This window comes from Aquarana catesbeiana, linkage group LG06, assembly GCF_042186555.1.
Source record: "Aquarana catesbeiana isolate 2022-GZ linkage group LG06, ASM4218655v1, whole genome shotgun sequence".
Lineage (NCBI taxonomy): Eukaryota > Metazoa > Chordata > Amphibia > Anura > Ranidae > Aquarana > Aquarana catesbeiana.
The window spans coordinates 343119827-343136035 of NC_133329.1; the positions used below are offsets into that span (position 1 = coordinate 343119827).

A 16209-nucleotide genomic window follows, 5' to 3' on the forward strand; every position below is an offset into this window, starting at 1 on the left:
ATCTGTCCCCCGGCTCCCGGGTGCAGGCGCCGGCATCTTCAGTAAAGGAATCAGGCTGTGAAGCCTTGCGGCTTCACAGCCTGGTTCCCTACTGCGCATGCGCAAGTCGCGCTGCGCATCCTCACTGGTCCCCGCTGTCTTCTGGGACCTGTGTGTCTCCCAGAAGACAGCGCGGGGGCGACGGAGGAGGGGTTGGACATGGCGTAGATCACCGCGGAATCTGCGGCGATCTATCGCTGGAAATGGGAGCAAATACCTGTATTAGACAGGTATCTGTTCCCCCCTGAAAGGTGCCAAATGTGACACCGGAAAAGCGGAAGTTCCATTTTTGGGTGGAACTCCACTTTAAGCTAGTCATTCACTGCTGGAAATGTGGCTAATTCCTGCGAATAGTCTAAAATACAAGCCATGGTGGGCCTTGCTGAAACCACCATGCTCGAGAAACTTGAGAAATTGACCCTTCTCATTTTATGACTGTGTTGCCATCGGGCTGCATACACAATAGTAAATATGGGCATCCTTTTTCTTTGTCTACACTCTTTTTGCTACAGCAAATGGTTAAAAATACTCTGCTAGCACCACATTAGAGAGCCTTCTCTTAAAGCTGTATTAAACCCAAACATTATATTTCAGTTTACCAATCGTTAGATGTGATGGCTGCATTGGTTTTCTTTTTTAGGCTTTCTTTCTTCTATTTTCAGCCAGTAATTCTGTTGATTTTTTTTTAAAAATAAGCTCTCTACCAGATAGATAGATAGTAGCTGGAGCTTGGCTTCAATTTGTTAGTGTATTTAAAGTGGTTCTATAGCCTTAAGATTTTTCACCTTTCACCTCTATGCATTAAGGTGAAAAACCTTTTGTGCTGCAGCTCCCCCCAGACTCCTCCCCCCCTTTTTCTTACCTGTGCCCGATTTGATCCATCGATGTGCATGAGTGCAGTGGCTCCAGCTGCTGTCACTCTCCTCATTGGACAAATTGATAGCAGCAGGAGCCATTGCGGGGGGCAGGGCGGTGCCGAGTCCTGCTGTCTATGTCAATGGACACAGCAGCGGGACTCGGGAGTGAGCCCACACGGGTGCCCCTATGGAAAGCGGCTTTCCGTGGGGGCACCCGATGAAGAGGAGAGGCCTGAAGCACCGGCGGGGGACCCCAGAAGAAGAGGATCAGGGGTGCTCTTTGCAAAGCGATTGCACAGAGCAGGTAAGTATAGGCATGTTTGTTATACCCCTTCCCGCGGAGCGTACGCAGATGTGCGTACTCGGCTTTCCGGGGTTATACCGGTATGATGCCGCAGCTGCAGGCATCATCCCGGTACCGCTTTTTACAGCGGGTGATCGCCTTTCCTGGTATAACAACCGATGCGGCTAAAAGCTGCTCGGCTGTTATACCGGAGCAGCGGGAGGGGACGTCCTTGCCTCCCGCCACTCTTACCGGGCCTCCCGTTCCATCGGGAGGCCCGGTGACCAATTGGCTGCCTTCGGCGGCTGGGGGCGGGCTGGAATGAAGCTGTGGGCGGCTTAGTTCCAGCCTTCTAATTGTAAACGCGGAAGCGACGTCATGACATCACTTCCCGTTAACTTGGCTGCCAATGGTGCCGGTTTTAAAAAAAATACACAGTATTAAGAATCGCCGTTTTCGGCGATCTGAATACTTTGAAGTGCAAAGGAGACTAAAAGACCCCCGATCCCTCCATAAAGAGTACCTGTCACCACCTATTACTGTCACAAGGGATGTTTACATTCCTTGTGACAGCAAAAAAAGTCATCAAAAAAAATTTTTTTTAACACAATTTATAAATATAAAAATAAATAAAATAAATAAGAAAAAAACATTTTTTAAAGCGCCCCCGTCCCCTTGAACTCGCGCAGCAAAGAAAACGCATACGGAAGTTGCGCCCGCATATGTAAACGGTGTTCAAATCACACATGTGAGGTATAGCCGCGATCATCAGAGTGAGAGCAATAATTCTAGCACTAGACCTCCTCTGTAACTCTAACCTGGTAACCGTAAAAAAAAATAAAAGCGCCGCCTATGGAAATTCTTAGGTACCGTCGTTTGTCGCCATTCCACAAGTGCGTGCAATTATAAAGTGTGACATGTTTGGTATCTATTTACTCGGTGTAACTCATCTTTCACATTATACAAAAAAATTGGGGTAACTTTACTGTTTGGTTTTTTTAAAATTCATGAAAGTGTCCCTTTTCCAAAAAATTTGGGTTTAAAACACCGGTGCACAAATACCGTGTGATATAAAATATTGCAACAATCTCCATTTTATTCTCTAGATTCTCTGCTAAAAAAATATACATAATGTTTGGGGGTTCTAAATAATTTTCTAGCAAAAAATACGGATTTTAACTTGTAAACACCAAATTTCAAAAATAGGCTTAGTCATGAAAGGGTTAAAAAAAAAAATCGAACATTTACAACCACTTTTAATCTGCTAGTACATTTAACATTTGGCTATAACTGTTGCAGCAGTGAATAGTAAAAAAATAATAGGTAGATTAAAACAAAGAGGTAGGCCCTGCTTGTTGGCCTGTGCTACTGTTGGTGGCACCGTGGTGCTACCATATGAAAAGTGATACTAATAATCATGGAAGGCTGGTCTCAAGCTGTTGAAAAATCTTAAATAAAAACTGTCGGCTGCAGTCACCAGTCAGGTTTATAATTTCACATACCAGCCGAACTACAACATAGAAGAATTTTAGTGGTAGGCGAGCTTTTCAAACTGTAATATGGCCAAAATATGATGTTGGTGAATGATCGTCTTTCATAATATAATACACTCAGTATGGTACCATGGTGTAGGTTGATAAGCCACATATAGACCCTTCATGAACATACTTGTTAGCAGCAATATCATAGGTTTCAACTGATGCAGTTAGTCCATCCTCTGTGACTCCACCAACGGCGAAGATCTTGTTCTTGTGAACAGCAACACCGAACATTGAGCGGGCTGTTCTCATCGGAGGAAGGTCTTTCCAGTCTCCTTTTTTGGGGTTGAACACAAACATTCTGCCTGTACATTTCCTACAATGAAGAGAAAAACATCACAATGCATTTAAGTAGGCATGTCTGACCGACCTATTCTATGCCACATGCGTTTTTACTCCTTCACTGCCAACCTCAGGTAATTTAGCCATGAGATTCTGACATTGTGCATTGGAGTGACATTAAAAAGGAATTGCAGTTCACACAGTAATGATGCATATTTTACCGTGCATTACCGCAATGCAAAAATTTGCTCCTAATAACTTTTTTTAATCAAGTATTTTTTTTTTTTTTTTTTTAAAGGAATAACCATTCATTTACAATTTCCAGACAGTAATACACATAACATGCTGCTCTGTTCCTCCTAGATAAGTTAACAGTTGGTGTCATTACCCACTTTAATACTGAGCACTTTTACCCCCTTCTTGACTAGGACAATTTTCAGTTTTCAGCGCTGTCACACTTTGAATGACAATTGTGCGGTCATGCAACACTGTACCCAAACTAAATTTTTATCATTTTGTTCACACAACTAGAGCTTTCTTTTGGTGGTATTTAATCACCACTGGCTTTTTATTTTTTGCTAAAGAAATGAAAAAAGGACTGAAAATTTAGGGGGGGGGGGGGGGGGGGGGAACGCGTTTTTCTTAATTTTTGTTATAAAGTTTTGCAATAATTGTTTTTCATAAATTTAGCCCAAAATGTATTCTGCTACATTTCTTTGGTGAAGATAACCCAAAATCAGTGTATATTATTTAGTCTGTAGGAAAGTTATACAGTCCTAGGCTATAAATTGCACTATTGTGTGGATATTGGTGGGCCCCGTTGTTGTAGGGGATCTCCCTAGGATCCCTTGGCCCTCATTGCGTTATGAAAAGGCCTGTCTCCTGTTGTTACATCAGTTCTTGTTGCATGCTGCTGCAGTTTATCTATCTTTGTTTGCAAACTTTTGTTACCACTGTCAACACTAGCCCCTGCGTGGCGGAACAATAGCATGTTAGCTACTTGTTAAAATGAATAAAAATGATTGAAGCAGGAAAGTTATAGAGTCCACAAACTATGGTACATATTCGATCCCCTGCAGATTTTGTATGTTTGCCCACTTACAAAGAAATGAAGGGTCTATAATTTTTATCATAGGTGTATTTTAAATGCTAGAGACAGAATATCAACCAAAAACCCAGAAAAAACACATAAAAAAATGCTATGAATTACGGTAAGTTGCATTTCAGTGAGTAAAATAAGTATTTAATTCCCAAGCAAAACATGACTTAGTACTTAGTGGAGAAACCCTTGTTGGCAATCAGAAGTCAGACGTTTCTTGCAGTTGGTGACCAGGTTTGCACACATCTCAGGAGGGATTTTGGTCCACTCTTCTTTACAGATCTTCTCTAATCCCTAAGGTTTCTTGGCTGTCGCTTGGCAACTCGAAGTTTCAGCTCCCTCCACACATTTTCTATGGGATTAAGGTCTGGAGACTGGCAAGGCCACTCCATTACCTTAATGTGCTTCTTCTTGAGTAACTCCTTTGTTGCCTTGGCAGTATGTTTTGGGTCATTGTAATGCTGAAAGACCCATCCACGACCCATCTTCAGTGTTCTTGCTGAGGGAAAAAGGTTCTCATCCAAGATTTTACAATATGTGGCCCCGTCCATTGGCCCCCCAATGCGGCAAAGTCGGTCTGTACCTTTAGCGGAGAAACAGCCCCAAAGCATAATGTTTCCACCTCCGTGCTTGACTGTAGGGATGGTGTTTTTAGGGTCATAGTCAGCATTTGTCATTTAAAATACACCTATGATAAAAAATTATAGACCCTTCATTCATTTGTAAGTGGGCAAACTTACAAAATCTGCAGGGGATCAAATAATTAACAAAAACGTAGGGGCAAGGGGAAACAAGATGTCTATCTCCCTGGAATACTTACATAGAATTTTTTTTCATCCTTGTCCATTATGTTTGGAGGGTGTTCCTGGGGTGTGTCGGTGTGCTTGCTTCTTCCTTTGGTTCATTCCCTCAGTGCCCGGGATAGACTTGCTTCGCAGATCCTGAATTGCAACACCGCCTTTTTATTCCAGGGAGATACACATCATGTTTCCCCTTGCCCCTACCTTTTTTCTTACCATCTGGGCAAAACCTTAGATCCTAATTGGTAACTTTTTTCATTTTTTTCAGATATGCTATGCGTTTTCTCCTGATAAGTGGCAACTGGCCACGAAATGCATCAAGCCTATCAATGTCATCATGTTTCCAACACATAGCTTGACCTTCAACTGTGATTCATCTGTATTCTATAACCCATTATCCATTACCCAATAAGCATTTGTCTTTTTATACCGGTTACTTTCATAGGATACTATGTGATTTCAGATGCATGCATGTATACATATATGAATTCTTTTTTGTATGTTATCGTCTTGTATATAGATTAAAATACTCATGTTTAACCATGTATCACATGTTATGAGGTATGCTTTGTTTTTATGCCCAAGAAACAATTTACATTATGTCTCCTACCATGTGCCTCACCTCACTCAAAGTCCCAATAACCCCTTTCTTATTTCTGATTTAGGGAAGAAGGTGCTTATAATCATGCACGTCATTTAAAGTCCCATTACCCTCTTGCTTTCTAAGATATTTAGAGGCATGGCAAGTTTTTTTTAAGTTTTAATTTTTTTTTTTTTTAACATACTATCACCAGTGCAGTACAGCGTCATCATATAACTGGTCTGGTGGTGATCAGGGACACTGACAGATGACAGTACAAAAAAAAATGACATTTTTTTTTTTTTTAACACTTTGACCACAGTAATTTAATGTTACCATAGTAATATTGTACTACTCTAGGAAAATGATCAGGATTTTTTTATTTTATTTTTTTTAGACAATATGTTAGCAGTTAATTACATTGCTATAAGCAAGCATTTTACTGAATGAAACTGATTCATTCAGTTTGTTTTATTGTGATTAGCTGTGATTGGCCCTGTCTGTAACATGTGATAAAATTGACTAATCACAGCTAGCAACACAATTGTACACAAGGGATAGCATGAAAGGAAGCCATCTATTTACAACTGTCATGTGACCTGCTGTGATTGGTCACGGTGGTCACATGGTACCAGCAGTGAGCCGGTGTCTTGCCGAGAAAGTTCCCTCGGCGGATAAGGACCCCCCTGTACTGCTCATGCGCTGTGCTTGCGCAGTAAAAAGCTACTATGGTGATGCCAAAAATTGCCGAACATAAACAGCTGTGAGTGAACTCAACACCGCGCATGCGCAATTAACATGACATTCTACCAAACTATGCCGCACGCTCCCGATGCTCGTACTACTCTGCAAGGGGCAGGTCTATTATTACTGTTATATCTGTAGGCACCCGCCCCTTACACGATATAACAGTAATAATAGACCCGCCCCTTGCAGAGTAGCACGAGCATCGGGAGCGTGCGGCATCGTCTGGTACAATGTCATGTTAGTTCCGCATGCACGGTGTACAGCTCACTCACAGCTCTTTATGTTCGGCAATTTTCGCCAGCTCCGTAGTCCTTCATACTACGCAAGCGCTGTGCCTGCGCAGTACAGGGGGGTCCTTATCCGCTGGGCGGACCTTTCTCGGCAGAACACCGGTACTCTGATCGGTCATCAGCTGTGTCCTGTGGTGCTGCGCGGCACTTTCTGACAGGATGTCATATGATTTCCAGTCAGGATGGGAAAACCTTTACTGTAAAATTCTTGAGAAAAATCTGCTGTCCTCTGCCAGAGAGTTGGCAATGGGAAGAAGGTTTACCTTCCAACATGACAACGACCCAAAGCACACAGCAAAAATGACCACACAGTGGTCGAAGGAGAAAAAGGTGAATGTGTGTGTATGGCCTAGTCAGAGTCCAGACTTAAGCCCTGTACACTGGGGCCAAATGTCGGGCGACATCGGCCAGTTCATTAAAAACCAGCTGACAATCGGCCCATGTGTAAGGCAGCTGGTCTGACAGAAGCCGGCTTCTCTCATGCTGGAAACTCAGCAGCTGACCAGCTCCTGATCAGCACTCTCAGCTAATGGCTTAGAGCGTTGATTGCAGTGTTCTGGAGGCGGGGGTGGGGGCTGTCCCCTGGTCAGAACAAAACAGCTCAGCAGGGGAGATCGCTGTACTAACATTGGATTGTTAATACAGCGGCTCCGACTGGAGCTGTCAGTTTTTAGAAGAAACTATTAATGTGTACCAGGCTTTAACCACTTGCTTACTGGGCACTTAAACCCCCCTCCTATCCAGACCAATTTTCAACTTTCAGCGCTGTCGCACTTTGAATAACAATTGCGTGGTCATACAACACTGTACCCAAATGAAATTTTTATCATTTTTTCACCACAAATAGAGCTTTCTTTTGGTGGTATTTGATCACCTCTGCATTTTTTACTTTTTGTTAAAAAAATTTAAAAAACTGAATTTAAAAAAAAAAAAAAATTTATTTTTTTATATTTTGTTATAAAAAATTTAAAACAGGTAATTTTTCTCCTTCATTGATGTACGCTGATGAGGCGGCAGTGATGGGCACTGATAGGCGGCAGTGATGGGCACTGATGGGTGGCAGTGATGGGCACTGATGGGTGGCAGTGATGGGCAACACTGCTAGGTGGCACTGATTGGCACTACAGGTGGGCATTGATAGCTGGCACTTGTGGGCATTGATAGGTGGCACTTGTGGGCACTGTTAGGTGGCACTGTGGGCACTGTCAGGTGGCACTATTAGGCAGATGGGCCTCTTCCACTTCGGGACCGATGTCCCTCACATTCGAGCCGGTGATCGTCTTTTTTTTCTACTCACGCTGTCAGCGTGAGTAGAAGAAAAAAAACGATTAACGATCTTTTGTTTACATCATGTGATCAGCTGTCATTGGCTGACAGCTGATCACATGGTAAGGAGCCGGGACCGGCCCCTTACTAGATCGGTGATCACCCGAGTCTCAGTGACTCGGTGATCACAGCGCGCTCAGAGCGCGCCCTGCAGGGCGCGTGCACAGGGGAGGCTGTCCTATGACGGCCTCCCGGGAATGCAGGTCCACGCTGTGGCCGTCATTCGGCCATAGCGCGGATGTGAAGTGGTTATACCACATTGAAAATCAGTGGAATGACTCATAGACTGCAGTCCACAAACAGTCACCATCAAATGTAACTGAACTTGAGCAGTTCTGCAAACAAGAGTGGGTAAATATTGCAAAGTCTAGATGTGCAAAATTAGTAGAGATATATCCCAACGGACTAAAGGCTGTAATTCAAGCAAAAGGTGGTTCAACAAAATACAGATATAGGAGGGGTGATCCTTTTTCCAACTCAGTGATTCTGTTTTTAATTTTTGAGTAAATACAGCTGAAAAAACAGAAACTGTGTCTGTCTTCATTTTAGACTGCCAAACAACAACAAAATGTGATTATTTTCTATACCCACTGTGTATATACCCTATAAAATCTGGTCAATAAGGCTGGATTTACCTGCTCTAGTTTGAAATATATCTAAATCGTTTCAGACATCTCCACATCATATGAATATGGGTTCCCATAGCTCTGTCGTATTGTGCAGTTGGGGGAGGATATGCACCCCCATTTAAATGTTTTCAGTAGTATATGGTAAACTTTATCGCCTGGGATGGTGGGTTGACACACTGTTGGCAGTGTTTCATATATCTTGGAAATAGGGCTCTTAAAGTGGTTGTAAACCTCAGACACAAAATTTTAACAAAGCATATCCCTCTATAGTGTGTACTTGTCTCAATCCAGAGCACTAAGTGTCATTTCTGTCCACTGCCCCCTTCCTCTGCTATCTGCATGAATCATTTCTGATGAGTTTTCCTGAACCAAGAGAAAAATGGTGGTGGGAGGGAGCTCCAGCACACTGCTTGTGATTGACAGCCTCAAGGCTGTTCCTGTGTGCTATGTGAAGGGAGTGTGTCCCTTCCCTCCAATCAGCTCTCACTCATGTAACTTCAGCTCTCTGTACCCTGCTATTCAGAGCTGAGAGATCATGTGTAAATTCTGCACTTTTATTGGATGTAGGGGAAAGAGAACTGCAGATAAACAGGTACACCCTATGCAGGAGGATTTGTTTAACTGCTTGCCACCCACCCACCATCAAATGACGGGGGGGGGGGGTTGAAGCTCTCGTTTTGGGACGAAGTCTTATGACGCCATCTCAGAACAGCCGTTCTCGCGCGCGTGCGCCGTGATGCTAGGACACGGTGCAACCCCGATCTCTGTAAAGAGCCGCGTCCACGGATCTTTAACCATGTGATCGGCTGTGTCCAATCACAGCCAGTCACATGTAAACAAGGAAGTGCTGTTCACACTGACAGAGTGTGTGGCGAGGAGAGCCAATCAGCGGCATCTCCACACAGGGGGACATCTAGGAATGTAATCAGGGCACTGATCATCAGTGCCCTGATTACAATAAAGAAATACAGTGTCACCATACAGTGCCCACCATTGCCCACCAATGCCAGCAATCAGTGCCCATTAGCGATTCAGTCAGTGCTGGCAATCAGTGCCGCCTATCAGTGCTGCCCATCAATGCCCATCACTGCTGTTGATCAATGCCCATCAGTGCCCATCAGTATCGCCTATCTATGCCGCCTATCAGTGCCCACCAGTGCTGCCTATCAGTGCCCATCAGTGCCGCCTATTAGTGCCCATCAGTGCCACCTAACAGTGCCTCCTCATCAGTGCCATAAGTGCTGCCTCATAAGTGCCCATAAGTGCCACCTCATCAATGCCCACCAGTTCAGCCTATCAGTGCCTATCAGTGCCGCCTCATCAGCGCACATCAGTGAAGGAGAAAAGTTACAAAATTTACTGACAGAAAAAAAAAATAAAAAACTTTTTTTTTTCTAAATTTTTGGTCTTTTTTTTTTTGTAAAAAAACATAAAACCCAGCAGTGATTAAATACCACCAAAAGAAAGCTCTATTTGTGTGAAGAAAATGATAAAAAATTAGTTTGGGTACAGTGTAGCACGACCGCGCAATTGTCATTCAAAGTGCGACAGCGCTGAAAGCTGAAAAATGGCCTGGGCAGGAAGGGGGTGTAAGTGCCCGGTAGGCAAGTGGTTAACCTTTATCACCCTAAGCCAGCCACTTCACTGGTTATATGTTGGGGTTTACAATCACTTTAATGATTTTTAATAAAGACATAAGCTCACTTAACATTTACTGTATGAAGCACAATTGCAATATGATGATTCATTTTAGTGCTGAAGCCCTCTGCAGCCTGCCAGTTTAGTGATAGTCTGTGGTATAGTCCCCAGAATTCCTAGCTGATCACTTAACAGGTGCAATAAAGAAGGGTGACAGACTTCACCAGGTTGTCATTTAAAGAGAGTAAAGCTGGCTATAATCTAAAAATAGCGGCCAGGCCCCCAGTGATGGGAAGGGTGACATGTAGCTTCTCTCTCATGTCTGACACTTACTAGATAAAAGTGCAACTACAACTGACTTTGTATAACACAGACATCAGACTGCACTGTGCACTGTTCTGTACTTCACCATGAATGTCAATCAATGTGCTCCATGAAGTCTGGGGCAAAAAGAGAATTTTTACCCCAATTTTATTAGAGTAAAGAAGCGTAAAACCTATTGTTAGGTTGTTTTTGCTTTTTGTGTTCCTCTCTATTTGTCACCAAGACAGAAAAGGAGGAGAAATCCAAACATTTTTAATGGTGATCAAAGCAAGAGGAGAGACAAAAATCTTCCAACTTGTACACGTTTCTATGAAAACTCTTGACATAAATCTTAAAGCAGTTATTTAGTCTGAAAAAAAAATAAAAGTCAGCAGCTACAAATATAATAAAAGGCCACTTACCTGTCCAGGGGTCCAGCGGTATCCTCGCCTGAACACGTTTTTTGCCGGTCTTCAGGTCCCCGGCGGAGGCATGTTTACTGTTGGTAGCCAGCTGCGATTCCTTGTGGCTTCACAGCCAGCTGCCCACTGTGCATGCACGAGCTGTAGAGAGAAGGGGTGTGGGGAATTTCCGGTGGAATTGCCATGGCGATTCAACCAGAAGTGGGGGCAGGTACCTGTCAAAACCAGGTACCCGCTCCCCCCCCCCCCCCAAGACAAATGCCAAAAATAGAAGAAGAGAGAGTAGGAGGGCATAAAGCAGAACTTCCCTTTTAGGCCCCTTTCACAGTGACGGACCAATCAGGAGCGCCAGTTTTACAGGTGGACCCGATCGGACCCTCCATAGCTCAGTGGATGTCATCGGACATGTGTCTGTTGACACCTGCCGGCATCCAATCCGGTCCGCTAAAAACAGATGGGTGGAAACGATGGGTTGGATCGGATGATATTCGGATGGAACTGGACAGGCAGTCCATTTCCATTTGACCACCCAATAGAGAAGAGCGAGCTGTGTCCGCTGAGCTCTGTATAGTGGAGCGGACACGGACCTGTCAGCGGGGATCATCAGAGAGATCCACTTGGCGTAGTCTGTCCTGTCTACAAGGTGCCTTAGGCAAATAGACTGTGCACTTGGCAAGTATTGTTGCACTCATTTTCTCAAGAGCTTAGTAAATGTGGTAAAGCCATCATCCAATCATGTACAAGCAAAAATGCTTTCTATTTATTTTCCTTGCACCTGATTGGGTATTTTTTACAAAGTGAAGCTTTACTGCAATACATTTACCAAGGAAAATGAGTGCAACTGCACTTGCAGATTGCACAGTCTATTTGCCTTTAGTAAACCATCCCCCGTGTGTGTGAACAATCAAAGTCAGATTTGCACCCAGTAAAAATCAATGGGTGGAGCCATGTAACCGCTCATTTGAGTGGTTATATATGATTAGGGATTCCAACCAGCCTGGGATGCGGAAACTTTGCGCCCAGGGAGACATACAGACTGGCCACAGCTTTGTATCCAGTTAGTATGTGGCCATAGCACAGGGTGCTGCTGAGTTCAGAAGAGACGTTTAACTGCATCTGGGTGCCCTCATTTATCCATCTGAATCAAGTGTTATGGTGGCCATCCATCCACACTTCGATACATGACAATTTATATTCCAAATGATCTCTTCTGAAAAGAATAATCAACTTATAGTCAACAAAGTTATAGTTATCGATCACATGTCTGTTTCCAGCATGTAAGCCCATAATCTGATCGATTGAAATATTATTGTATTCATGAACAGTATCTCAACACTGCCAATTCATACAAAACAATCAATAATTTTACACCCTAGCCAATCGACTGAGTATAATCAAATCCGATCTATACTGAGTCTAGATCAATCAAAAGGGAAGTTATGGTTATTTGATTGCTTGTGGAGTCTATTGTTTTGATTGAATCACACATTCAATCAGATAACAAAATTGAAGGGTGCAGAATTGCAAAATTGAAGAATGCATACTCAAAATCAATTAAATATCAGCATATTCATGAGTGTTTACCAATGAAATCTGTGTGAATTGTGACACACTTGTATTTTGGCTACTTATGTAAGTGCAATAACTTTTTTTTATTAAAGCATATTGAGGGTTTTACACCATCTTCTTTCCTTTATATGCTATACCATCATTTCCATGAGGGAGAGATCTTGTGAAGCTTACATAGTTACATAGTAAGGTTGAATAAAGACACCAGTCCATCCAGTTCAACCTGAGTGAGTGTCTACAATTGTCCCTAACCCTGTACATTGTGTCTCATTAAGATGCTCATCTATTATATCATTATTTATTTAAGGTACCCATATAGCGCCCTCAACTTACGCAGTGCTCAACACATATATCGCATACTCACATCAGTCCCTACAATCCAAGGTCCCCAACTCACATTCATATACTAGGGCCAATTTTGGATAGAAGCCAATTAACCTACCAGCATGTCTTTGGAGTTTTTTGGAGTTTGCGATACTCAGAGTCTGACAGCTGCATAGCTGAACCCTATGATTGCTTACCCTGACCGCTCATAATCAGACAGTAATGGGTTTCTGATAAGCTGTTCCGGAGCTCTTTTATGCACGTGGTGGTGGATTTGTACAGTGGTTCTCTTTTCTGGGAGACACGTTTCTCAACTCTACTAGTGGACACTTTTCTATTATGTGTTGAAGCACTATGTACTTTACTAAATGAACCAAAAGCATGATTTTACCCATGGACTATTACTCTATATTTTAAGCATGCTTTTCGATGTATTGTGTTATTATTGCTTAATAGTGAGTATTATCATTAATTTAATTAATATAGAATATTAAATTGAATATTTCACTTTATATTGGGATATAGTGCTGCCTTTATCTTTTTAATGTGGCTACATTAGGCCAATGAGGTCATAGGCAATCTCTGCCCCTTTGTATATGTGCAGCTGAGGGATGGAGAATCTCTGTGGCCATTATGAATTTTTACTATGTAGAATGCAACAGGAGGAACACATGGGGCTCTTTCACACTGGTGGCCAGAGGACAGTAAAACATGTGGCTGAGCCATGGTTTTACAACCCCAGCCCCCCCCCCCCCTCCAAAAAAAAAAGTTTACCATAATTCTCACACTACAGCCTGACTTGGCTGTACAAATGACGCAGCTGTGATGCTTTGCTTGCCGCCGCAGCAATTTTAACTCGGGCTGCAGAGTTTCACAGGCGGCACCGCCTGTCAAGCTTGCCCAGTGAGATCAATGCTGCCGTAACACAAGATGCTTGGTTTGCAGTCCCGCAATGTAAACTTGCTGTTTGGAAATTAAAAAAGGGAACCGTAAAAAAAACCAAAAAAAAAAAAACCAACAGGCATCAGAAGGCGGCAGTAGCACCTGCCAGCCACTTCTATACCACCCTTTGAAAAGTGATCTACCGTGGATCACTTTTCAGAGGAGAGTAAGCATTACCACCAGTGTGAAAGAGCCCATAGAGTCCCAAGGTGGACAGGAACACAGATGGGAGTTCTGGTAGGGAGATCTTACATTTAGTGGAGCATATATACATAAGAATTAGTAAGTGCTAATGGTAGACAGATTGTGTTCTGGCTAATTATTCAAAGCCATGCCACTTACTTGTCATCTGTTTTTCCTCCAAGAGTATAGATGAGCCCATTATGTGACACCACAGAATGTCCATAAACCTTGACAGGGAGATTCTTTGCTTCTTTCCAGGTTACGGCTCTGAATCCAGAAGAAGAGACTTAATATCCATTCATTAATATGTCACATTATAAAGAGCTTAGTAACAATAAACAGCATACTTAGAATCATAACAGAACACTGTGTCCAGTGACTCTTCAGATTGCAGGTCTTTGCCAGCGATGGCATAGATACAGTTATCCGCCTCACCCAGGCTAAAGAGACATCTGGATGATGGAAGAGGTGGGAGCCCAATCCATTCACCTCCAATGCTGTCCAACTAAAATATAGAAAGTTAGCAATGTCAGAAAATATCACAAAGAATGCTGGAAGATAACTAGCGATGGCTTCTACTGTAATCCTATCATTTTCAAGCAAAGTGGATATTGTAAAGATAGAGGATATAACTGATTGTCATTGTCCCGATTTAATTTTATTTTATTTTAGAATGATGTTTAATCTCACCAGTTCTCTTTCATATGTGCACTATAGTTATATCAGACTGTGACACCTATGGGGACCAAAGCTGTCTGGTTACTTAGTTGTGATCTATGCAGTTAGTAATACCAATTTATGTTTTTTTTAGATAAAATATATTTGTGGTTTTGGAACCTCTATACCAGTGGTCTCTAAACTGCAGCCAGCAGGATGGATGCTACCTTTGCTTGCCTTTATCTGGCTCTCGGGGCAATATCTTCACACTGATATGAGGCACTTTTTCTCCCACTGACATAAGCGATGAGGCACCATTCTTTCCACTGACACCAACAGTGGGGTATAATTCCCCCCCACTGACACTGAAGATGAGGCAATATTTCTCCCAATGACACCAGAAACTGGGCACTATTCCTTCCACTGACACCAACAATAGGGCACTATTACTTTCATTGACACCAACCATGGGGCACTATTCTTTTCACTGACACCAGTCATAGGGGCACTATTCCTTTTACTGACACCAATCATTGGGCACTATTCCTTTCACTGACACCAATCATTGGGCACTATTCCTTTTACTGACACCAACCATGGGGCACTATTCCTCTTCCTACTGACACTGGGGCATTTTCTACTGCCACTGGCCACAGTCCGGCCCCCCTAAAGTCTGAAGGACAGTAAACTGACCCTTTGGCTACAAAGGTTGGAGACTCCTGTTCTATACAATTTCTTTGAAATACAAAAACAAATAATGTTCTGTATGTTCAGGAAATGTCATGGAGATCAGACAAGCTGGGGAGCCTTAATGGTTTTGCTATGGGGACCTGCAACACATAGTTACCGCTCCGCATATTTGTGTGCTACTATATTTGCAAAAAGGAGTTGTTACTCATTTATTCTGAGATTCCAAATTACAGATATATCTGTCAAATTTAAGGCCAGACAAAGAAAAAACTCTTGTAATTCTGCTTGAGGAGGGGATGGAAAAACAAAACAAACTTCCTTTTGGGAATTAAAGGCCAAGTTCACCTTTAGAACATGGTACATGTCACACTCGTATTAAAGGTGTAACATGTTCCAGCACCCCCCTTCCCAGTGACAGTGGGCGGGAGTTCTTCTCCCCCACAGAAGCTGTCACACAATATAAAATTGGCATTACTGTGTGGGGCTTCATCCTGCAAAGCAGTGTCATTCATTCACAGGGATCTGCAAATGAATAAACTTCAAATCCTGTCTAACACCGCGGCAGACTGGTCTATGAGTGCAATGGTCTATGAGTGCACTGATCAACGTGCTCAGAGCCCATTCACTCTTCCTCCTACCTAAAAAGCCCATACAGAGGTATGGACAGAAAGCTGGACAGAGAGTGTGCAGAAGCCTGATGTTGCACCATGATCCACGGATTACGGGGATGCTTTCCAGGTTCCTGTAGAAAAAAAAAACAAATGCACTTTTTTTTCTGCAAAAACATGTGCATTCATTATTTTATCCTTAAGCCTGGTACACAGGTCCGGTTGGAGACACTGTACTAACCAGGTTAGTCCAGCAATCTCCCCCGCTGAGCTGTTGTGTTCTGATAGGTGGACAGCCCCCCCCCCCGCCAGAACACGCCCATCAGCGTTATCTGCCATTGGCTGAGAACGTTAATTGGGAGTCAGTCAGCTGCTGGTTTTTCAGCATGTACGTGTCGGACAG

General features: G+C 43.0%; 1 protein-coding gene across 1 annotated transcript in view; it reads right to left on the reverse strand.

Moving 5' to 3' along the window:
* KLHL41 (kelch like family member 41) overlaps nt 1-16209 on the reverse strand; it is a 35278-nt gene that overhangs the window by 14115 nt on the left and 4954 nt on the right. Inside the window, exons 2-4 of the mRNA XM_073634971.1 lie at nt 14199-14356; nt 14011-14118; nt 2848-3033 (exon numbers count right to left, since the gene is read on the reverse strand). Coding sequence (XP_073491072.1) covers nt 2848-3033; nt 14011-14118; nt 14199-14356 — 452 coding nt within the window. The remainder of the gene's footprint in view (nt 1-2847; nt 3034-14010; nt 14119-14198; nt 14357-16209) is intronic.